This window comes from Pygocentrus nattereri, chromosome 23, assembly GCF_015220715.1.
Source record: "Pygocentrus nattereri isolate fPygNat1 chromosome 23, fPygNat1.pri, whole genome shotgun sequence".
Classification (NCBI taxonomy): domain Eukaryota; kingdom Metazoa; phylum Chordata; class Actinopteri; order Characiformes; family Serrasalmidae; genus Pygocentrus; species Pygocentrus nattereri.
The window spans coordinates 12,628,819-12,654,365 of NC_051233.1; the positions used below are offsets into that span (position 1 = coordinate 12,628,819).

Below are 25,547 nucleotides of genomic sequence, written 5' to 3' on the forward strand. Positions count from 1 at the left end.
AGACAACGGCTTAAAGCTGAAGTATCAGTCAGGTATATTATTGTTATAATTTACACGCTACAATATGAACTGAGTCTTAAAGTGATGCTGAAAGGAAAACTGTTTACGAGTAAAATAACGCCAGGGCGTTTCAGTAATTTCCTCCACTGCATGCGCAGGATGCTGTAAACTGAATAACAGCACTTGAACTGTTTCTCAAGACCTGACCAGACCATTAAGTGTCACTAAAAATATTGAGCCTTTTAATCACAGTCATTTTTTCATATGGGAACTCCGGATGCTTTGGAGTTTTTAATTTCTCAAAGTGTTGACAGTCATGTTCCAACTTTATTGTCTCTCTCGGCTGACAAAACGCAGCCAGGGGTGACTTGTTTTCTTGTACAACTCAAGTTTTCCCCTTTGTCAGAGTGGTCTGTCCAATAAAATGCCACAGTCCATTGTTTTCCACCGCTGCCTGGTGAAACTGCACCCTTTTCCTGGTTAACATATCCATTAAACAAGCAAACAGCAGCATACATTCCACAAGGCTTCCCCTTATTGCACACAGGGGTCCTTTCCACCTGAAAGGACCAGAGCTTTTTAGACTGTTTTAAAATAATATAAAACATAATACTCTTACTTCAGTGTACTTGGGTGAATCCAGTAGTCATTATAGAACTGTGCTTCCCGGGTTTTAGCATTTGGGCATTATTTGCATCAATGGAGCAGAAAGTTAGGCTAACTCTTGGCCTTGTGTACAATAGGATCATTATATAGAGCTCATTTTGCAATGGAAAAGTTAATGTATGTTCTAGGGGCTAAAAAAGGAGGCATTTGAAGAAATGTAGTGTCCTTTTACTTTATTTCATTTTAAACATTAATTTATTTATTTAGGGTCTCTTTTTTTATTATTTGTTACTTCGTAAGATTATGTTCATTGTTAGAATAGATGCTAATTGCACATTTGCCTGTTTAATGTTTGGGTACTGTGTAAAAATTTGTATAAATATTGGAGGAAAAAAACAACTCGGGAACCAAACTGTCAGCCACATTTACAAAACCCCACTTGTACTTTACCCTTATGTCTAGGTAAATAAAGTAAAATAAAGAAACATGAAAGGAAAAACCCTGGTGAACCTTTAGTTTAAGATTGTTTAGGGCAAAAGAGGACATTCGATCAATAACAGAAGGCCATACATCCTTAGCTGAGGAATGACTTTGTTTTGAGTGTGAACTGAGTAAGGACTTAGTGTAAAGTGCCTCACTGTTCAATGTTTTATGAGGAAAAACCCCACAAAGAGGTACTGAGCTCAGCTCAAATGAGATCCATTGCAACTGGTTGTTGTTAGGTTGTGGTTGGCATACTTAAGAAAGAGTGTAGTTTGTGTCCTATATGTAGCACATTCAGTTCATCTTTAAAGAGCTTGGTAATGAACTGGAGACTTGAAATGGAGTAAAAGAACTGGGAAAACACCAAACTATGTGATGCTAGAGTGACACCCCTGGTTATAGAAATAATTTGCCAAAAAATTATTTTCTCATATCCCAAATGCCATCAATCAGCCAAGATGTTTAGTATATGAAGTATTTAGCCTTACTGCAGCTCTGATGATAATATAGATTTAGATATAAAATTTTATTTCTCATTCAAAGCATTAGCATGCTTAAATCACTGCCAAAGCCATGTCAAGTTCTTAATTACTCAAAGCCCCCATTTACGCCTGGTCGTATGAGACGTGCGGCTTGTATCTGTATTGTAAGCTAAGATTTTAACAACCTGCATTCACTCTTTGATATTAATTTTGTATGACACACTGTTATCTATACAAGAGTACAAACAAAATTCAGGCTTTACGAACGCTGTCACTAGAGTGTTTAGTTATGCAGTGAAGTTCTGTTTAAACTCTGGCCTCTACTACTGCTGTTTTGCAGCAACTTGAAAATGTAGAACATTTTAGGATATGTTCCTCTAGACATTTTCAAGGTCTGAATCAAACAGCATCATTGCTGGAGCACCTTAAAAAGCATGTTAACCTACTTTGCCGTTCAGAGATTGGCCATCCAATAGAGTCCAAATAGATTTTTGTGTTACTACACAACAAACCCTAACCTGACTCCTGTCTCCTGTTTACTCCACTCTAATCCCCATGACTGAGGTACTTACATATGCTCCTATGATGCTCTTCTTGGCCACAACGAAGATGAGGCAGATGAAGATGGCTGAACCCAGCATGCTGACGGCACACACCAGCGGGTCGGCTCGCTCCGTCTTCTGCCGGCAGAACCGTGTGGTGGCTGCGCCTATGACCACACCCAGCAGCCCCGTCACGCACGTGATTGCCCCGAAGATCAGGCTGGACAAAGAGAGAAACCACACAAAGACTATAACTTAACCTGCTTTTTACCAGTCATTAAATGACAATTACAACGATAATAAAACAGTTATATTTGGATGTTTCTGTTAGCCTAGCCATCTAAGAAGCAGTCTTTAACCTAATCAGTTCCACCCATCCTCCCAAATTACTGCTTCTCAATTCTTTGAAAACAAAATATTCCCAAAAACATTCAATCAAAATATATACATAAAGTCCCTAACGTTTGCTCACTCTGTGTGTGGTTACCTGTCTCTGCTGCTGCAGGGCTGGATAGTGCAGCTCACGGCGGTCTTCTGCACCACCTGAGCTCTGAACAGATACTGCGGGATCCAGATACCAAACGCCCCCGTTGCAAATGACACGGCTGCCGAGGCCAGAGAGGAGAACATGTAACTCCGGCTAAAGTAGACAAAAACAAATAAGGGTAGAGCTTCATGATATAAGGAAAAAAACATGATGTACCATGGTTAGAGGTTGCCTTGCGTGATTTCTATTCAGTGGTGAGCAATATGGCATTGTATCATAATCATGATTAATCACACGGTTTACATCAATCATAGAGAGCCAGAATAAACAACCAATGTTATCGTGAAAATTGTGTATCGTGAAAAGTATTATGATGTTATATTTTTGACCCACCTTTCTTTCGTTAGAGGGCTCATTTACACAATGCAATATCAACATTGCAATAACTTAATTTATACGCTAAGTCTGAATTCCCCTCACAAATTTAAATGTTCGTTGATTTCCAAAGTATATATAAAGTATACACGGGCTCCTAAATGTTTGCATACAACTGCATACATTGTGCAGTTCTATTTTCTGTTTCAAGGGTGTTCTTAGGGGTGTTCTCTCTCTCTCTCTCTCTCTCTCTCTTTCATACCTTCTGAAATTAATTAAAACCCCTCCACAGATCTAGAATAGTGTGTGATTTCACAAGCCTGCTTCACAAGCCGCCTCTACTGCTTCTGCATTTCAGCATTTTTTCTCCTACTCTAAATTCCACAAAGAAGACAGAAAGCAGGAGGATGTCTTACTTTTTGCCAAGGGCCCTCATGTCACAGAACCAGGAGGTGCGAGTTTTAATGCGGCCACTGGGCTGGTCAACACTGCCTCTCTTGGGTTCAGGAACGAAGAGCAGGATAAGCGCTCCGGCGGTCATCCCCAACAGTGGAGACACCTAGACACAGGAGAGGTTGGCTCTTTAGCTACTTGCCAGCTGGAACTAGGGATGGGCAAAATAACCATTCATGTACATCAGGAATTTACATTATTATGCAAATTTGTTGTGTATTCAAAGAGAAAACTATAGTATATAGTACAGCTTTAAGTTTACAGACAAAGGCAGAAAAGTGTTTCAGCACACAGCCTTCCTCAGCATGCATCACAACCAGGTCACCAACCCACTAAACAGTTTTACGGAGTATATGAACCCACCCACTGAGGACATCATCAAAATAAGTGACTATTACCAAATACAAAACTGACCTTTGGTTATGTGTGACATTTATATTGTGCATAGTCAAATATTGATCAAATATTGATTTATAGCACTTTTTCCCCAGTTAAACTTTAAAGAAAAATATCAGCTCAGTATCAATATGGGTGGATACTGAAGGTTTCAATAAAAGTATTAGTGTGCAGAAAAGAGGAAGTGATATCATGTCATTTCTAACCGTTGTACTTTTTTTTCTATGCCGACGAAGTTGACCGTTTGGTGCTCGCATTGAAGACCAATCTGCGTTTGCAAATCTGGCAGAGTTTTCATACCTTAATGATGCAGCTCAGTGATGCATTTGACCCTGCAGTGTTCAATAGACTCAACTCATGCTTGGTCTTCTCACACTCTTTCTCTGTCTTTCACACTCACTCTCTCTTTCCATGGGGAAGCAGCTGCTGTCCACCAGGCCACTAGCTATTATTTTCTTTAGCATTTTTTTATAATAGTCTCTGCATTGTGTGCATGTGTGCAAATGTGTGTATTTATATGGGTGTGTGTGGGGGTGTGTGTCCACAGAGAAGCAATGCTCAGAGGTCCATTCCCGTGTGAAAGCAAAACCAATTTTGTCTGTCAGATGGAATCCTCCTGCAGATATTTTATGCCACTTTAATTCTCAGCTCTGGTGTGTGTGTGTGTGTGTGTGTGTGTGTGTGTGTGTGTGTGTGTGTGTGTTTACTCTCACTTGCTGCATTATGAATCTGCGGACAAGAAGAAAGAGTGAACGCGAGTCTCATCCACTTGACTGCTGCTGTTTGATGCATTAAGCCTTGCTTCCTTTGCCATGCCTGTGTGTGTGTGTGTGTGTGTGTGTACTGCAGGGCTTTGATGAGGAGCTGTAGTCTGTGCTGTAATTCAGGCTTTGGTTTATTAGCCCTGTATTCTAACACACCCTAAACACAGAGACCTTTACAGAAGCACTGTTGTCCACTCTCCCCTCTTCCTTTTGTCTTCACTGCAACATTAAAGCAATTGTTCATTTAAAAATCCAATGTACACAACTCCAAATGTACTTGAGTAGCCAAAATATTGATGTCTGAGGATGTTTGATGTTCAAAGATGACTTCTTTAGTTTTGGACTGGAGCTACAAAGCTAATGCAGCCATTAAGCTTATTGCTATTGTGTGCTCTAGTTTTGCCATCCCAACAGATTCAAAACATCACAACCAGTGGCAATCATGGCAGATGGTGGGTTCAGTCATCAACCAAGTGATGCTTTACAGAGGTACTATATTATTTTGTGATGTAATAAACTATCTTTCTTATAACCGTATGTGTAAATATAAATAACTGATTGATTTTTTTACAAAATCATACAGTGTCAGAAACCACAAATCCATTTAAGATTAATTCATGTTGTGCAAAAGATGAAAAATCTAGACAATAATGTCTATACAATAATGTGGTAAAGGAAGATTCTGCATAAATTGGATTTACATAGCGATTCCCTTAAAGGTAACATCTGGACCAACTACAGTCCAAAGAGCCAACAAACAACTAGGCCTGCAGATGATTAACATAAAATATGGCAGCCTCCTTCCTCCCTAACTCCTCTATAGTTCTCCACAGGTAATTCCATCTTCCAAAAACATTTTGTCCTACATTCAATCTCTCTACCTCCCTTTTTACTTTAAAGGAAGACTGCCACGTCCTCAGGAGGGGTGCAAACAAGCGGAAAGCAGCACACAGTGTTTTTTCCCCCCCTCTAAAGCAGGATACGGCTGGTAGGGAGCCCTTTCTCATCTGATTGTTATTTTTCTGCTTGTTTAAAATGCAGTCGATGATTAACTGCCCTCAGAATCCCGAATCCCTTTGCAAACACCCCCCCACCCCCTTTCTTCTCCAGAAGTCTCTTTGGCAGAAGGTCACTCTTGAACAATGTGACAGAGAATTTCTGTTTGGATGAGAACTTTGAAAAACAAGCCGCACAAAAAAATGGCGCCGACACTTCCGAAGCCCTCTTAACTGTCATGTGGAGAACAGCTCTTGTTGATTTGAGACCACCCTGAAGTGCATGGCTAAGACAAGCGTCAGGTGACAAATCCCATTTATGAAGCATTCCCTCAAATCCAAATGTTATCTGGAAACCCAGTGGTTCTCAGACTGGTCCTCAGGGACCCCCAGACAGTCCACAATTTTGCTCTACTCCTATGTGTTATAAGTTGGATCAAAAATCACTAAGGACTGCTTTGAGAATCACTGGATTATCTACAGTAGCTGGAGAAGATTATATACCCTAGTTAAAACAGTAGTGGCATCTTGAAGCTTGAATTTTGTCTATTTTTTTCCCCATTTTTATTGATATTTCCATCTCTTGCAGAAAACACATGAGCATAAATATTTGAGACTAAGAAATGTATGTGTTGAGACTAAGGCACATAGTTTGTGCAATGCTATCTTCTCCTGTTAGCTATATTAACCACCCTGATCCAGTGAGCAACTAAAGCAACATTTGGACAACAAAGCTGTGTAAATTTGGCTCTTTGCCGAAGTTCATCCTTTATGAGGTGGCCACACACTGTGGTTACCAGTGGTGGACAGTAACTAAGTAAATGTAATTCGTTACTGTACTTAAGTAGTTTTTTCATGTATCTGCAAGTATTTCCATTTTGGTCGACTTTTAACTTTCACTCCACTACATTTCAAAGTCAAATATTTTACTTTTCACTCCATTACATTTTGAGTCGTTCCTTTTGGTTTTTGTGTGTATAAAAACGTAACATGTCAAAACAAAAGAAGTGCAAATCAAGAACACCAATCAGGGCACAGCGGTCACTTTGTTCTAAGCATGTTTTGACCTGTTGGTCAGACCAACCCAGTGCAGCACATGGTTCAACGTCAGTGCAGCAGTGTAAAAATTTGGGAGCACATACGTCACCTAAATGATGGAACTAACCTAACTTTGTGTAAATAGACCACAATATAGAAATATGTACACATATGCAGTCGTGACTGGCATGTTTCTTTTTTCTGAATTCATACAAACACTTTCATTTTATAGTAACTTAGTTTCGGTTTGTTGATGTTTATGAACAGAGACCTACAGATCAACATAGTAAAGGAAAACGTATTTGTGATCCTGAGTTTAAAGACAGTTTTCATTAAACTTGTAACTTGTAAATTGCAAATAAATCTTAAACTGAAACTTTGCTTGTTTGTAAAAAGTGATTTCAGAGCCACTCGGTTCTCCCTGATGGAAACTGTTTGCCTTCAGTGTTTTGTACTTATGATCATTTTAATAGACATCAGCTTCACTAATTAATGATGTTCTATTAAAAGACACGTTTACCAAGAGAGACACTGGAGGATTTTCACCTGAAATGAGTTCATAAAGCGAGTCTCGTTACAAAAAATGATAGCAGGATATCAGAGCCATAATTAATCTTTTAGTACTTTTACTTTCGATACTTAAGCCAAATACTTTTGTACTTTTACTCAAGTTGAGGTCTAGAGTAAGGACTTCTACTTTTACTGGAGTAATATTTTACCTTGGGTATCTCTACTTTAACTGAAGTACATGATTTGTGTACTTTGTCCACCACTGGTGGTTACTATATAGCCATCTATATAGTACTATATAGCTTTTTCACTCCTTAAGACACCACAATAGGAGCTGGTAATGAACTACACTTGTTAACTTTAACACTCACCTGTTAAAGTTTATGGAAAGGAAAGAAGATGAAAAAGAGACCAAGCTTGTGTGGTGGAATGGACTTATGAAATGAAGCAAAAGGAGAAGAATCCAAAGTACATCCTTGGGGGCCTTTTGCCATTACAAGGCTCTATTAGAGTTTTCCTTTCTCCCGTTTCACTGCTTTTCAGCCTGAGACTCTCAGCAGCCTCTGCATCTCCCATTTCTTCCCTGCACCTCCTCTCTGTCCTCACAGAAGGTTGAGGACAGTGTCTATTTCTCTTCCTCTCATGCCTAAATACGTTTGGCTGGTAGCATTACAGAGAAGGTGGCTATTCACTGTGTTATTTTCAGAAAGGAACTGCAATATATCAAGCGTAGTGAGAAATTTCCTGAAACAGATGCGTCTTTGTGCTTCTCCTGCCTAATCGGGAAGAGTAGTGAAAGCCTATCTTTGGGTGGGAGCTAGCAGTAAGACCTAAGTGTAGTGCTAGTGGGGATATTTGATATGTCCGGCGTGAGTAGGACCCCAGAGAGATGGCGGTAATGTGGAATTAAAGCGCTGCTGTTTGCTCGCCTGTCAGCACAGCCCCTATACAATCGCGGAGTAATGAATGCTCTGTTGCTTTTTCCAGAAAGTATTTTGGGATTCACCTGTCCACTCTGGGTACGATGGGTGTTTAAGAGTAGGATGTGAGGAAGAAGGGGTGTGCATGTGTTAGAGATCTGCTACCTGACTCGAGCCTGATAGGACCTGAATAAATATTGGGTTTCAGGTTGGGTTTGGGACGATTTTTCATGTGCAAATTTGAGCTTCTAATAAGTGATTTTCCGCGGCCCTGACGGAGAAGCGGCTTGGAAAATGGATGGATGGATAAGTAATTTTCTGTATTGGAGATGTTTTTCATTTGAAGGAATATGCCTCTATCACACATAAGCTCTCTCTCTCTTTCATTCTGATGTGATGACTAGCAGGTGAGCAGATAAAGAAGGAAACACAAGATGGAGGTGCTGTCTTTCACTCTGGGTCGATGAGAGTACCAAACTTAACTTGTATTGTAATGGGAGCAGAAGTAAAATGGAAAACACTGTATGTATTGATGTGCTTTTCACACTGGGAATTGCACATCACTACATACAAAGTAATACAAGGTAAAATTGGATCTGATCTGGTCACACTGTGGACACATTTTAGTGAAAAGTATAAACAGAATCTGACCAATGTTTATCCAGGTACATCATGAATACTAAACACATGCAAATGCAATGGGTAAGAACAGACTAGTGGTCATATTTTAATGGCTCTAATTACAGATGTGTAAAATACCAGTTCATCCCAGCTTGACAAATCCATAGTAACATAGCAAAGCGGTGTAAAATTATAAATATATTGTGTTTTCATTTGTGAATGTGCTCTTTTTTTCAGCACTGCTCCACCACTCCATATCCAAAATGCCACTTTTGTCCTCATTTACTGTCACACATACATAGATACACACTTCAAACAGAGCTAATTCTTACCCTCAGAGCCCAGTGCCAGTCCCCTGCAGCATCCTTAGCGCTGGATCCCAGGATGTAGCCCAGTCCACTGAAATGAGAGAAAAACATGTTTATGTAAACATAACAGAGTAAACAAACATTTCATGTTTGAGTCAAAGGCTAAAACAGATTTTACCACAGCAGTTATCCCTAAATAACTTTTTCAAATGTATTTGCCTCTCTCTCTCTCTCTCTCTCTTATATCTCTCTGCTCTCCCTCATTCTGTCACTCTCTCTGCTCTTTATTCCTCTCTCGTTGCCCTCTCAGAAGAGCAGAGTCACGCTAGGTGAAAAATTCATGCTGTGGGAGAGCAGGCTGTTCTCAGATCAGACACTGTGCATACTAATGACCTGCACTGGCGATCACCTCTGGCAATAGAAGGGCTTCAAGCACTTATCAGTGCTCTTTAGAGAGAGAGAGAGACAGACTCTGGCCTTTACTTGGTTTTGGTCATTTTCAGCTACGTAAATGATTAATACCTCAACTTGGTGGGTGAGCTGCCCATATCTCTCAGAATGGAACATTCAGCACATTCTTAAAAAACGCCATCTACCCAAAGTCCACCTTAAATTCCTCTTTGCTAAAATACAGTGGTTGTTAAGAGTGGACGATATGGCAAAAACACACCACATTGTTTCATGATATTTAGTTTTTCTGAAGTTTATAAACAAGCTGTATTGGACAGAATGCACCAGCAAAATCCATGTTTACAAAATGAAAAAAATCCTGACTTTTTTTTATTATTTGTTTTGGCTCTAAATGTGTTGTTTTATGATACATTTTGTTGTTCAGTGTTTGAAAAGTGGAAAGTATACTGTAAAGCAAATTTGTAAGTTATCACAATAACATCATCATATCAGCCGCACACAGTGAAAGCCCACAGTTTTTTTGTTTGTAGAAACAAATCTATCTTGTTTGCTGTCTCTGTGGGCTCCACCCACCAGATTTCTTGTTTACACATTTTTGATTGTTCTGCAGAATCCAATATCTCTAATAACGACAGCATGGGCCTCTAAAATTCTTCTAGGGAAAGTCTTTGTTGTTAGAGTGTTTAGCTTGTAGTGTCTGAGACGCACTTAAGGTGAACCAACGGCTGTTGATATCTGAGGAATCTGAGTCACAGCTGCTCAGACGCAGACCAAACTCTCTCAGCTTTGTGTCCTGTTTACTTTCTGATAATGTTCAAATTTACTCTGTTATGACCCGACTACTGAGGAAACCGGCACATTCACTCTGATTGCGGTGACTCCTCTATCTGCAGACAGTCTGAGGGATTATCTGACAGTGTTGCATTGTTACAGAAGTTAGCAAACCAAACTGTCAGTGTTAATATAAAGTTTGCGAACACCTGATTGAATGGATGTTTTTATAATTAAAGACATTCTGATCTACAGGTGGATGCGTAAATGCTTAGAATTTGCTTCTAAAGATGGACTCAAATGGATGGACGCATGGTGGAGGGGTACATGCAGGGTGCTGTAGGGCAATACAATCCCCAATGAAAACCCATTTTTTCAGATATCCCACTGTTTTATCATTATAAACATTATCCATAAAAACTCAGACACATGTAAGTTTACTATAATTTAATGGTTACATTTACATTGTAGACATCACAACCTCTGGTTCCTGTTCACACCACTGTACAGGAATCCAAGTCAGTGAGTTACTCTACAATGAACCATTTCACATTAAACCATTATAACTGACTTTGTTTATATAGCAGTGATTGAATTATGTATTTTGGTTTACGCAAATACATTTGATTCTCATCAATAAATAAAAAAAATAATTGGAATAGGCCTGTAACAGCATCTCTGGTGGCTCCTCAAGAAGTTACCTGAAACACTACAAAGGGTTTTGGGACCCTGCCAAGTCCATGTGTTATTATGTGGTTTTGATATCTTCAATATTATTCTAAATTTTTTTAACATGAAAATGCGGGGAACCGTTTTTTGAGCAACACTGTTCCTGTTGTAGCAGATTGCAATTAGATTTCCATGTTGATGCCTAGGTTTCATTTACTCTCTGATGTCCTTGGACCTTCACATCATTGTATGAAAAAGAACTTCATGAATAGCAAACAGAGGTTGCAAGAAATTACAAAGTACATTTCTGAATGGTCACCGTGCCCTCCAGCTACTGAAAAAGCTCCTCAGTGCTATCATAACCATGAAGATTTATGATTATGACAAATTGCAGATGGTCTTACAGCCATTAGGGCAAGTGTGTTTTTATGTCACAGAGATAAATACTTTCACTACGATCAGAACAAACATTCTCCAGCTGACTTATGATAAGGTTGAAATATTTTAGGACAAACATTTATCTGCAGGAGCCAAAGAGTCCGACCACCATAGAAATATGAGGACTGGTTTTGATAATATAGCAGTATAATATTAAAACAGGAAGGGCGTCGCATTCCATAAACTCCATTTGTCTTGTGTCTGAAAGGTCTGGCAAGTTTAGCCTAAGCTGTTCCAAAACATTCCTCGTTTTGCCGATTCATAGAGACAACGGATAACATCATAGCTCCTGAAGGACAAAAGGGATTTAGATACCATTTGGAGACTCACACTGAACCTGTAGAGGAGAACAAGGCAAATGAAGCCCCTGAAGGCACAAATGCCTCACTGATGGAATAACCTTGATGTTTCTACTGACAAATGTGCTTAAGAGCTATTATGATCAGAAATGCAAATAAAGAACAGTATGCTGTACATACACTGACATCAATAGTCTTGTACTAGCACATTTCTTTTGTAATCAAGCAAACTAGGAATGCATCAATATGGGGATTATGTGCCGAAGCTGATATTTAATATTTTTCATGTATCTGCCAATGCGGATACATAAACATGTATAAAATATTGAAACTGGGACTAATCAGCCTGAAGAAATTGTCATATGCCTGTAAAAATACATGTTTTGTTGAAGTAGAAATAAGTTAACACATCAGCTACAGGGAACAAACTTAAATAGTTTCATATTTTAACATGTTGGAAAAAAATAAAACATAAAATATTGAATGTGCTATAACTTTTGCACAGGTCATACTTTTCTTTTCTGCCCAATATGTTAAATTCAGCAAATAAAGAGTCATTGTGTACTAAAGTGTGCATAAATCTGTTCTCTGTAGAGGATTTATACTTAATTTCACCTCAAAATATTTCAATGGGGTGTCCAAACTTTTGCATATGACTCTATATTATTTCTGTGGGGTTACAAATGCAGGAAAATACAATGAATAAAAAAACATTTTAACACAATAGGCCAGTGTTGCCTAAATACTGCTTTTTTAAAGAACAATCAATGCGTCATCAAATATAAGCTTGGATGAGCGGTCAAACTTAAACGTCTGTCCAATAATTTTTGTTCAAAGAGCAGCTGATACCAATATGATATGATCGTGTTACTTGATATTACATATTCATCAAGATCTTCTACACCCATAATAAATGATCTTAGTAATGTTCAGTAATTTTCAACCACTGTGGTAACTACATGTTTACAGTTTCTTGAATTAATGCTTAAGTTGTTGTTACCCAAGCATTATGTTTTAACTAAATAAAGCTTCTACTAAATGTGAACCAGTGGACTCCAAATTTAACAGCAGTATGGAGAGGGCGATTATCTAACATACCTACAAGTACTGATAATTACCACTCTAGTATCATAACAGGCTGTCAGTTACTATTAGCTTTTAAATAATTACTGGTAGTTAAATTATGTGTTTGCATGTTTAATGGCTCTGATTTCCACTTTACTTGTTCAGTCGCAAAGAAATATTGCCATATTAGTAAGGAATATCTCAGTAATCTTAAAATAAGAACTGTGTAAATCAATAGACGACATGTAGATAATACCAAGGGTCGGTCTCTCAGATGGGGATTAAGCTTAGTCCTAGACTGTATACCAATCCCAAAGGTTCAAAATTAGTTATCCAGACTATACACTTTTTTCAGCACAGTAGTTGGTCTTAAAACATGTAGTTAAATATTGATTGGTTAAAGACTGATTACTAAATTATTACACTTTTGTTCACACTGCAACTCATTACACAGAGGAGAATGTGATGGTGAACTGATATACTACTTATCACTAATTTAAGCACTAGTTAAGGACTCTTGTAACATACGTTTACATGTGTGGTAAGTTTGATACCTAGACGTATAAACTTTAGTCAACCTGGCAATGAAGAACTACTATGGCAGAATTCAATATCTTTCTACTAAGTTAATAAGAACTTAAACATAATATAATGAACCATCTTATAAAAATGATGCTGAACTTTTCACTTAAGTGATTTCTACTAACTTTTTAAAAGAACCATTCATTGAAGTTCTTTAGAAACCCAAACGTAGAATCCTATTTGGCACTTTGTATTTTGAAGAATATACTGTTTTATGGGAACAGCATGATATGGTGACAGCCTTGTGTCACTGACAAACACTAAACTCAAACAGCCTTTGATAACCTGTTGGCCTTGTTATTTTGCAGCAGTGTTTTTATTTCATTCCATTCAGGTTGGAACATTCCATCTCACACACGCTTCCTGTGTTCTCAGGCACAGGGCGACAACCAGACTCAATGCAGGTAAACCTCATCGTTGACAATTAACCGCCCAGATTTGGCAAATAGTGTAACAGCCAGCCAGGCCCGAACATGCCTCACAATGGAACTGTGGGCATAATTGTGTGCACACATGCTGTTTTAATGCAATACTTGGTGAAAAAGTTTACACATTTTTTCCCTCAAATTTAGCCACTTAACCAAGACACACTTGGTAAGTTTGTGGCTAATAATTGTGATTGGTTTGAGTTGTTGAGTAATCTGTGTGGTCTCAGACACTGTATGACATACTGTTATCTATAAAAATGGCTATATGTTAAAAAATAGTAGTAGCAAATGTGCAACACCGAATGGCTTATCGACTAATTCCTCCCTTTCCAGACATGTCATATGCCTACTGACTGAATGACTAATGACTAACCTAACCGAGAAAAAGGCCACAGAGGAAGAAAAGAAGTGAAAGTGACGGAGACAGATACTGGAACAAGGTGGAAATATTAAGCCAGTTTTGGGCCTTGAAGCATCAGTTCTGTTCGATCCATACGAACAATGTCATTGACCTCACAGGCTCTTTCTGGAGAGATTAACTGGCCAGAAAGAAGTTTTCCCTCTCATGAGGGGAATCCATTTCCTGATGGGGCTCATGCTGAAGCCTGAGTTCACTTCCTGGAAACGGTCATAACAAACTTGCAGATAAACAATCGGTGCCTGGAACAGGAAGCGGGGCGGCAGCATTCGGAGTTCCAATCATTGGCCACTTATTGTTTCGGCTGATGAACGCTTTGTTGGCTCTGAACCTTGTGGGCCTTTGCATACCGCAACCCTCATGTGCCACCCATTTCTTCTTCCTGACCTTTTCTTCAATTGCAGTCTGTCTTTGTCAATACTATTAGCAGCTATGCTGCAAAAACTACCATGGCTAGATATCTGAATACACATTGTAGAGTTGTTTTGCTATGCAACTGTCAGACTTGTAAAAACTACAGGCAGTGCAGATTTATACTGGACTAAAATCTTATATCTTCATTTTTTTATAATTGAAGTTGTCTGATGTGAAATGCCGCATCGTAGAGGAACTTACTGGCTTGCTGACTGATTTCTTTATGGTGGTGGTGATAGGAACCAGGGGGTACAATGTCTACAATTCAAATTCTTCCACTGTATCTGAGTTTTTTATATAATGTTTTATATAATGTTTATATAATGTAAAAATGTTGAGAGCAAGTGTTAAACCTATTTTTGGGGACTATTTTGCCTAGCACCTTGCATGTACATCTCCACTATGAATGCATTTAATAAAATCTGTTTAGGCCAAAAGATTTTCTCAAAAATAAAACAATATTTCAGGCTTCAAGCAGTGTATTAGTAGCCATTTAAAGTGATGGTTTCTTTGTTTTGACTGCTGGGATAGCCCCCCCCCCCGGCGGAGAAGCGGCTTGGAAAATGGATGGATGGATGGATGGGTTTCTTTGTTTTAAAATTTTTTAAAATTCCCTTTAAATTATAAATTCGAACTAATCCAGCTCCAGTAGAGTTTTAATCTTTGACTTTATAGCTTGAACTGTAGCATTTGCGAATGCATGTTCTCTTGATTCCCACTTGTCTTGTGTTGTCTTGAGAACATAGCAGTGTTATGAATGTTGCAGTATGTGTGGTTGTCATTTTCTGTGTCTTATCTCTCACCCTCCTATGGGTTTTGGGCTTGGAGCAAAAAACCTCATATAGCTCAGGAAACAGCTCAGCCACAATGCACTGTGGGGAGTTTTCACGGCATGTAAGTATACACCCACCGCACGCATCCATTTTTTATCGCTTTTTCTATGTTTGTTTTTCCATCTTTCTTCTTCATGCTCATCTTTTTCCATCTCAGTGAACAGAAGAAAAATGGCAGCACTTTTCATAAGTGACTAAGAATAAGGGCTTTGAGTCTTTTTACTAACATAGCCATCCATGCGCATCCATCTCTATTTTGCTCATCCTGCCTATCTTTCTGCCTTCTGGTCCATGGCTGGGACCACATAAAAAGGTCCCCGTGCCACTGCAGACCTGACCTTTACTGAGCTGAGATTGTTGTGCAGATAATGCTGCTGTCAAAAATCTCAATTTGCACAGGCCCTCTAATTTCAATGTGGCCTGCCTTTTAAAACTATTCTGGCACAAACTTTTTTAAGAATGTGAGAAAAATGGAACTGTGGTGAAGTACCATGGAGGCCTTGACAAGTCCTAACAGTTTGAAATTTGAATATGCTTTCAAAGTCCCTTTTTTATACTTTGTATGATCTTTCTAAGGCAAGTCAAGTGGCAGCCTTGTGTCCATTGTTGCCATTACTTTTAGCATTAGCTTTTCTCTCTCTCTTTTTTTTACTAAAAAAAAAGGTCTCACTTTATTTGGGTAGTCCACTATAGTCCCTTATAGATTATCTACAGATGTTCAAATTGTTAACAAACTATCTGTTGACACTCAGTTGATTCTAAGCAGTGGTGGGGTTAGGGTTAGTATTTGGACCAGGATTAGGGCTAGGACCAGGGTGAGGGATGGGTTTAAGTTTTAGGTTGAGGTTAAGGTTAGGATTAGAGCAGGTTTAGCGTTAAAGAAAATAATGACCAGTTTAGTATTTAGTTGAATGTAACTTGAAAATAAATTAAGTATCTACAAAGCATCTAAAGTTGACTATCCAAATAAAGTGTTCCCAAAAAAAAAGAATGAGGCAATATGGTTTGATCCCATTATGGTCCCTAAAAGACACTTTTCCCCGTACTTCCAATGAACAGACTGCCTTTATAACAGACGCCAATGGGCAGAATCAGCAGTTTTTCTGCCCTTTTGTAGTCCACTATAATTGATTTTAAATTACAGGTGCAACAGAGAATTACAATTCAGTGTTCCACTACCCAATTTAGCTTGAACCTTACCGTCATATTCGGCTTTAGCCCACCTGGTTGCTAAAACAACCTTTAGATGTTCTACATGCAGTCGTGTAAAATCAGTTTAAGTGTTGTGAATAGCCTGAATTTCCATTTCCACTTTCCAGTAGCATTGGTGGGAAAGTTCAATGTGTACTGCAGTGCCTACCTGCAGTGCTCCTTTCTTGACTATTAATTGACAAGTAGATAAACACAAGAATCCAATTTAAGAGAGCATGATTGACCAAGACAAGTCATAAATATATTTCAAAATAAATTGAAAACTATTTTTTCAGTTCTCCTTTACACTAAGTGTTGATAGCCCCAGGAGTTTGAAAACAGACAAAGCTATTTTTTCTCGATTCATAACTAGGTCATCTTTTATACCGACCTATCACCTGTGATGACATATGGTGCTTTTTGTGGCACTCAGCAGAAATTGCAGGCTAGAGCAGTGCTTTTTAGTCATGGTGCATGCTGCTTCCTGGACAACATTTAAAAAAGTATGCTTGACAGAGATACGTTCTTATATAAGTTCTATGTAAGACCACAAAGATTCCATAGAAACTTTTTGGTACTATTTAGAAAAGATGAAGCTTACCTTCCCAGTGGAATGGCCAGGTAGAAGACAGAGAGCATAATTGTCCTCTTGTTGCTGGTGAACAGGTCACCGATGATAGTGGGAGAGATAGAGGAGTAGCTGGACTCTCCGATGCCCACCAGGCCTCTGGACAGCACAAACAGCCAATAGTACTGAGGGATGAGAAAGATCATGGGGTCAGATAGAAGGAGAATGTAGCAAAAGGATGTAGATATACAGAATATAGCTATGTATAAGCTTACCATTTGGATTCTCTAAAATACATATCATCATTTTCTATTTTTGAATATTTGACACTTTCAACATGTTTCTTTTGCTAATTCTGACACGACACTAAGTCATGATCATGAAAGAGACTTCATTTTCCAAAAATAGATCACTACTCCCACCCTTGCCCAGAAGACCTATCTAGCTTATTCAGCAACATTTCTTCATAAATCTGTTCTCTTCTGTTGAAGGTAACGACACTGCTGGGTGTGGATTTCCCAAGAATACACAGATTAGTTAAAAAAGCTGAATGCAGAATGAAAGGAAGATGACCTTTTTGTATGACCTTGCTATTAGGAGGCTAAATATTCATAGGGGATATGGTTTATAACAATGGGCCTTGAATTAGCATTTAGCTGTGGTCTTGGAAAAGGAGAAATTGATTTAGGTTTTCAAAAGCGCTGCTAACATGTGGACAATGCACTCTGACCCAAGAGCGCTGGTTTAATGGTTACAGCAAGGGGAAGGAAACTAAAAGAGCCCTTCCCAGAAAGGGAACTAGACTAGGTGGGGTACATATATAGCCACCCGTGTGGAGTCATTGTTGAAGCGTATGTGCGTGGGCCCAAATATGAGCATGAGCTGGCTTAAATATGGGTCAGTATATATGGACCCTTGGAGAGGCAGATTTCTCTACACCCCTGTGGCCCTGTCCTCTTTGCGTTCAGCTTCCTCAAAGATTTTTTCCCTCAACTACCAGTGTATATTTTACTTGTAATTCTATGGGAAGTGGCCACAAAGAGGTCAGAAGCCTACAATAGACAGTCTACAATATTTCGGCTTTGTTAGGTCACGCTCTTTACATATCATGCAACAACAGCGCTAATGGAGAGTATGAACTGGAGAAATAAATATAAATATAAATACTAGATGCTCATTTAAAGTTATTCATAGCTAGTGTTGGATGCTAATGTTCATTTGACAGTGCTATAGTGAATGTAGCCAATATGGGAATTCTCCCGGGAAGTGGCACATAATCAGAGAGAGAGTGAGTGAGTGTGTGTCACTGTGTGTGTGTGTGTGTGTGTGTGTGTGTGTGTGTGTGTGTGTGTGTGTGTGTGTGTGTGTGTGTGTGTGTGTGTCCAGGTTTGTGTAATGTCTCTTGGGTCGGTTCATGTAGCTACCTGGGAAGCCAGCTGCTGCTTCCTGTAGATGCTAATGACTGAGTGTATGTGTGTGTGTGTGTGACAGAGAGAAAATAACACCTTTAAATGATGATCAAGGAAGGGATTTCTATGCAGTGGCATAAATTAAATGTAATAAATAAAGTGATCTATCTAAAATGTATTTATTAATATGAAAAAATTAAACGTTTAGAATGTATTTTGGAATGAAACACGCACACAGATTGTCTAAGCTGCTTATCCTTCTGGGTTACTGGGGGGAGCTGGAGTGTTGTTACTACACAGTATACATACAGTATTTAATATAAAGTACACTGTACATCACTAGCAAAAATGTAGTACACTTTGTGATTAGTGCAAGCTAAACCTGGCCTAGAACATTACAGTACATCACACCTTGGGTCAGCTGACACCAATTAATAGTGGACTAGAGGAGGTAATTGATTGGGGCTGGAGGTTAGGGATCTGACCCTGTGACCGGAAGGTTGCCGGTTCGATCCCCAGTGCCGACAGTCCATGACTGAGGTGTCCTTGAGCAAGACACCTAACCCCCAACTGCTCCCCGGGCGCCGTGGATTGGGCTGCCCACCGCTCCGGGCAAGTGTGCTCACTGCCCCCTAGTGTGTGTGTTCACTAGTGTGTGTATGTGGTGTTTCACTTCACGGATGGGTTAAATGCGGAGGTGGAATTTCCCCGTTTATGGGATCAAAAAAGTATCACTTAATCACTTATTGTGCTTCTTAAGGATTTCAATACATTATCCAAAACATCTAACATTTAAATAATATTAAAAACAATGTTTGAAAACTATGTCACCAATATGCCCTGCAGTCATTTCTGAAGGTCTTTTGTGGAAACTACTGTAAAGGACCAAAAGTGCTCAATTGCACTGTTGTATAAGGTCTTGCTACTTTGCTTCTTTTGTTTTAAAATAAAATTGTATTTATTTTTCAGAGCTATACCAATCTGTGTAGAATAAAATCAGAGTTACATTTTTAGCTGTTTGTTTAAATTGTCTTAAATTGTCTAAAAACTGTACTTGATCTCAGAGCTGAACTCAAAAACTGCAATGTGTTACTCAGTATGTGGAGCTTTGAACAAGCCGGGATGCCACTGCGTTGGAGCAATGAGGTGGGACAGCCGTCGCAACATTTAACCTCCGTTTGCAATTTATGTGTGCATGCCCTGTACCCCTTCAAGTGTCTGGCAGAAAACAGAGATCACTTCCAGCATCGCATGTAATGCAAAAGATTACACATAAATCAAGGTATATAGCATATTTGGGGCCTCTTTCGAGTGAATCTCCCTGCATAAAGTATATTGTGTATAAGTGTGTGTATATGAGTGTGCTATAAGTCTATTTTTACTGAAGAACAATGACATCCAGCACAGTGCCCAGTGTTATCTACTCTTTACCCCATTACTGGATATCCTTATTTTCTCTCCCTCCTTTTTTCATTCCTCCATTCTGTTTTACCTGTCAGCCTTCAAGGGTGCCAATCCTGCTGTATGTTGAAAAAAAAAATCTCGCTTATTGTGGAGTGTTACATAATTCCCAGCAGGCAAAGGGAATTACTCTGGAGTACGTGACAGGAATCGCCACTAAGAGTAAAGCTGGGCAATCCACTTCCTCCACACACACGCTTCCCTCCCCTATACACTACGGCTTTATATGTGTGACAGCAAACTCGTTTGCTTGGGAGCAGACAGCTGGTGAGCTACTGGAGCCCCTGCAATGCAGAGACAATGATGGAGGGAGGAATGGAAAGAGGAGGAAACAAAGGGAGGATGTGGGTGATATGAACACCAACATGAGCATATATACTGCCCATCAAAAGCTTGTGGACACCAAGCAGTTCAAGTGCTCAAGAGTTCTCTCCTCTCATGCAGTCCTAGGATGTCTTCCCACACTACCTCCACATGTTGAAGGTGGGGTCTGAATGCTAACCCCACACGTTTTACCCTTTTCTTGTGATGTCAGCACTATCAGCACTCAAACCTTTCAGGTGTTTAGACCACCTTTGAGACTAAAATAGTTTTAATATATTCTTTTAACAATAGCCTGGAAAACTGTCGATTATTACAGGTAAAACCATGCTGAAATAAAGGAAGCTGAGTGCTGCAAAATATATGCAAGTGTATGACATTATATTTTGAAATATCTTCAAATCTGGACCTTGAATCCTGGCCCTGGATTTTGTTCACAAGTAATTTCATGTGAGTCTGAGTCATGTTTCGAGTATCTGGGGCAAGTCAAGAGCATGGAGTCAGGTCTGGAGGCTTTAGTAGAGAATTTTACTTTACCTGCAGGCAATGCACTGTACACAGCCTCAAATACCATTTTATTTTAGAAAAATATTGAGTCTGATAGAGAATAGATCACTGTAGTTGTGTCGTCATTTTGTATTCAGCGCCATGCTTTTATGCCCATATTAGGAACTCCGAATGAATAAGGTTTTTCAAAATAGCCTTTAATGCACCCTGTGTTAAATAAAAATGTTCAGAGCCCGATACGTTTTGTCCTGTGAACATTCTTCTTTCAAATACCAGCTACTGCGCATCAAACTAAGCTACACAAAACTAAGGAAGGCTGTGTCGGTGGTCTGACGTGATGTGCTACCTTACCTTTCAAGTTGTTGTGCCTCTTTCCTTTAAAAATACTGCATTTACTGTGTTTAGCTCTTCATTCTGGCTTTCAGACTGAAGATTCAGATGTCTAACCTGACAATACTGCGAGAGGCTACATGATATGTTAAAGCATGGTTATCGTCATTCAGTTTACACACTTTTGGTGATAACTGTGTTAATGTAATATGTCTTTATACTATTAACTATATGGAACCAGTGTACACGTTTGAACCAAGTAAATAAATGGTTTTTCAGTCCACACGCATGCTGAGTAAATATACCATTATCTAGCTTTGCTGTCACTCTTTCCAGAACGAAAACTATGTTCCTGAATCCTTAATATAAAACCTACTTCATTTATTTTTAACTTGAGTTAGTTCATGAGTCAGTCAGGTCAAGCTTATTTATTTTAAATTGGCGAGCCAGCCACGAGGAACAGGGTCTTGCTCTCTTCTTTCTTCCACATTAAAGCCATGAAGTGGAGAATGCTAAGCGGCATTCGGTCCCATCCCTCAAAATCACATGCATAAACATGAGTTTCTGAAACATATTCCGCTTGAATATGTGCATATTAAACCACAGCCCTGCCACCAGCATCAGTCTTTTGTCAAAAAGAGACAAGATTATGCTAAATGTAGCTGGGGAAATAAAAGACACTGTGCAATTGTAGACAAGCAGACTTTGGCTTTAACTGCAGTCTAATTTCTGGTTAATCCCCCCAAAACACTTTGTTTAACTAATCCTTTAGGACTGTACTTCTTATTTAGGAATCTCTTTCAGGCATGTCGGTCTGTGGAGGCCTATTGAATCTCCACAGCCATGAACAATCTTGTTAAAAGTGTCTGGCTCCAGGAGATCTGGGGGAGTTTTGGGAGATGAGTTCATCAGCTGTAGGGCAAGAGGTCAGTGTAAAGTAATAAAAAGATGTGTCAGAGATATTCGCACTAAAAGACAGAGTGACCCAGGAGGGAAGAACCTTAAAGGAACTAGACCAAAGCAGGTGATTTTTTTTATTTTGATTGTGATCATCTTTATCATGTAGAAAACTTCATAATTAAAGGTGGTTATCTGATCTGGGCTAAATTTTCTTCCTGTAAACAATTATTCTATCAGCTATTATTCAATCAACTGATTAACCAAAACCTCAGCTATCATCATTTTTGTTTTAATATTCACATTTTAAAAAAGGATAGCTCCAGTTTGACTAAGCCACTTTTGAAGTCACTCTAAAAACTGACTAAAATGAGCATGCATTCATGACTGTACTGAGTAACCTACTTAGAATTAATTAGTTGTTAGTGTAAACAGCTATGCTACCTTCTTTACATTGGATCGAGTAGTGTTGCAGTGAAGGAAAGCGGATTTTGGTTCCATTTCAGAAAAGCACTTCTATACAGCTATAAGTAAAATATGTTTCATAGCTTTGATCCTCTCTGATCGTCTCTTTTAACAGCAGTCTTTGTAGCAAAGTGACAGCAGAAATCACATCTGAGGTTTTGTCTTCTTTTCATTCTGGCTGGTTGGCCATTTGAGCTGTAGTTGAAGGTCCTATAAAGTCAGCCATACACTTACACTGTACATTTGAATAGCCTATATATGGTCCCTCCTAAACTTACTGCTTTAACTACAAAAATGTAGAAGCCCAATAATCCAACACTTCCTGTAATTGCCCAATAATCCAACACTTCCAACACTCTGTCAGAATGACCATGTGTATCATATTAACATTACAGAGCATAAAGTGTTTTTTATGTAAACAATATGTCTTCCACCTATAATCAAATCTAATTAGATTTGTTGAATAACATGCACTGACCAAAACACACATTATGTCACATTCTCGGTTCAATTTGGCGGTGTTGAAACATTGCAGTTGCAATAAGGCTAAATACATACAACAGCCAAAGTTATTGTGTATATAATGGATTTTACAATATTGTTAACTGTTAACATGATTACGTAAGCGTTGACAGCTGTGATGTGTTCTGACTGACAGATATTAGAATACTTCACACTCATGACTGCATATATATAAGTGTGTGTGCTCTGAGGCACGTCAGGAAGGTTAGTGTGATGCGGAATGGCTGTCAGTGTCAGTTCAGTTTTATAGATTCTGGGGAATTTATTCTGTTCTTGACCCCAGGCAGGGGACAGCCTTGATCCCGCCAGAGAAAAGAACATACAAATACACTGAAGAGGTCAACTGGCAAACATTCAAACGCATGCACACATGTCCAGTGGCATATCGTAGGAATCTGTTCTTCCTCCAGGCTGCACCAAACATTCCTCAACCATCATTTTGCTGCCATCTCTCTGTTAATGTGGCCTTTTAATTAGCAGTCACTGGAAATCACTGTCTCCATGCCCTCCCTTGAGACTAGGCAACACACACACACACACACACACACTCACACAGCCTGCAGATGTGTACTTTCCTCAATATTGTCTGAGTTTGACTGAAAGCGTCTGTAATGAATTGCAGACAGCGTTAATCAAAAGAAAGCTATCCAGTATCTCTGCTTGAGCTGCCTGCTTGTGTTCCCCTAGGGCCTAAATGTCCCTAGAATTTGTGTTGTGTCAACACTTGCATATTTGGACCACCACAGAGTCATACGCAGCCTTGTTGAAAGGCCTATTCACTTATTAGTGAACTGTCTGATCTCTGTTAAAGCCCCTTCACCTCCGTTTACACAGTGAGATCAGAATATGTCTAAAAGCTAAAGCATGAGGAGATTGTAAGTTTACCTTTGAGATAAAGGCTGCAATTTTTGTTACTGTTCTTTTTATAAATCATTTTGAGTTATGTTTATAAATAGAAACCTCCGCTCATAGCAGCCCAGTATTATATGTGGTTATTATCCAACACCTGGGTTGTATAATAAATCCTTTTTATATTAGATGAAGTGCGTTGGTGATGAAATTTGATCAATCTAGGTCATGGCTGGGGGCATTCAGGAGACATATGGTGCCAAACTCTGTTCTTCAAAGTTAACTGTTTTTTGTTAAAAAATCTGTTACTATTATACTGTATTAATTTTTACTTTGTTTCACAATATAATGAATCTTTCATTGTTCATATAAGCCCTTTAAGGTTGAAATATCTTAATGGACCTTAATTATTAAATGGTAGAGCACAGGTCCTGATTTAGCTGTGAAGTTTTATAAGCTCAGGTGCCAAAGTACAAAGTTCCACGGTCATTTCAAATCTGCCCTGATAGTTTTTCACTCGGCTATTAACTTTAAGTGTCATTTTACAGTCGTTCTAAACGAGCTGGCTTAAGATTTTCATTTGAGTTCAACAAAACCTTTAAGTGCTTTTGTTTTAGCTGCACTAAATGGAGCGCTATTTCATCTCCAACTCCATGATAGGATTGTCATGTGTCTAGGGCTCTTACCTCTTTGGTGATGAAGGAGCTCAGCAGCGTCACAGCTGACCAAAAGAAGATGCCGCAGCTCAGAATGATTTTCCTGTTAAATCGGTCGCCTAGGTAACCAAAAATAGGCGCAGCCACCATGAAACTGCAGATGAAAACTGGAAGATAAAAAGAGAAATTTCATGTTTAGTTTGTTTACAGTCATAAATTCCTGCTCAAATGACATTTTTGGGGGGTAAAATTAAGTCGAAATATCCTGTACAGAGAACCTAAATATGGTATTTCTGTGGACATTGTAGTGCAAAATTGCACCACTTTGTGGAATTTAACATTTTGGAAAAATATAGACATGCATAACCTCTCCGAAACGGTAACAAATTCTATATATAGGCAAATTTCTTAAAGGGAAATTCCACCTATTTTTTTTATTTTTCAGTTTAATGTAAAATGCTCTATCTTTTTACAGTGTTGGTGACAGAGAACAGAGGCTGTATTAAGATTTTCATATTAAAATAACTTGTGATAAGATAAGATGTGATGAGTTATGATTCCTAAATTAAGATAAAACTTGCTTCTGTAATAAGCTTTTGTAAAATATCCTTTCTTGACCTGAAACATCTTAAGTTCACAGAAAAAGAGCAGAGGTTTCTGTAATACGGTCCAAGGTGTCACAATATCTACAGCGCAAATATAACTATTTTATTTGCTATCCAAAATAACCAGTGCAGCTACATGTGTCTTAAGAGTTTTTATATGTAATGTTGATGATGGTAAAAGAAGTGGAACGATTTTGCTTTACAGCACCATTCATGGACACCTCCATCATGAATGGCTTTAAAAGAAGTACATTTTAGGCCAAAAGCTTATGTAAATGTGTAAAATAACTTTCTGTGAGGGAGCTTTTAGAAGATTTAAACTCTTTAGACATCTGTTTTCTATCACCAATACTGTGAACATTTCTGACACTCTGAATTACTGAATTAGGATTTTATTATGTACAAGTGTTGAAAACTCAATGGATTTCCCATTGAACTTAAAGTACGTTAATGTAATA

General features: G+C 38.7%; 1 protein-coding gene across 1 annotated transcript in view; it reads right to left on the bottom strand.

Annotated features, from left to right (window-relative positions):
- The window catches only part of spns2 (spinster homolog 2 (Drosophila)), a 113,204-nt gene that overhangs the window by 22,052 nt on the left and 65,605 nt on the right, over positions 1–25,547 (bottom strand). Inside the window, exons 3-8 of the mRNA XM_017701737.2 lie at positions 24,515–24,651; positions 17,101–17,252; positions 9,005–9,071; positions 3,392–3,534; positions 2,601–2,753; positions 2,144–2,333 (exon numbers count right to left, since the gene is read on the bottom strand). Coding sequence (XP_017557226.1) covers positions 2,144–2,333; positions 2,601–2,753; positions 3,392–3,534; positions 9,005–9,071; positions 17,101–17,252; positions 24,515–24,651 — 842 coding nt within the window. The remainder of the gene's footprint in view (positions 1–2,143; positions 2,334–2,600; positions 2,754–3,391; positions 3,535–9,004; positions 9,072–17,100; positions 17,253–24,514; positions 24,652–25,547) is intronic.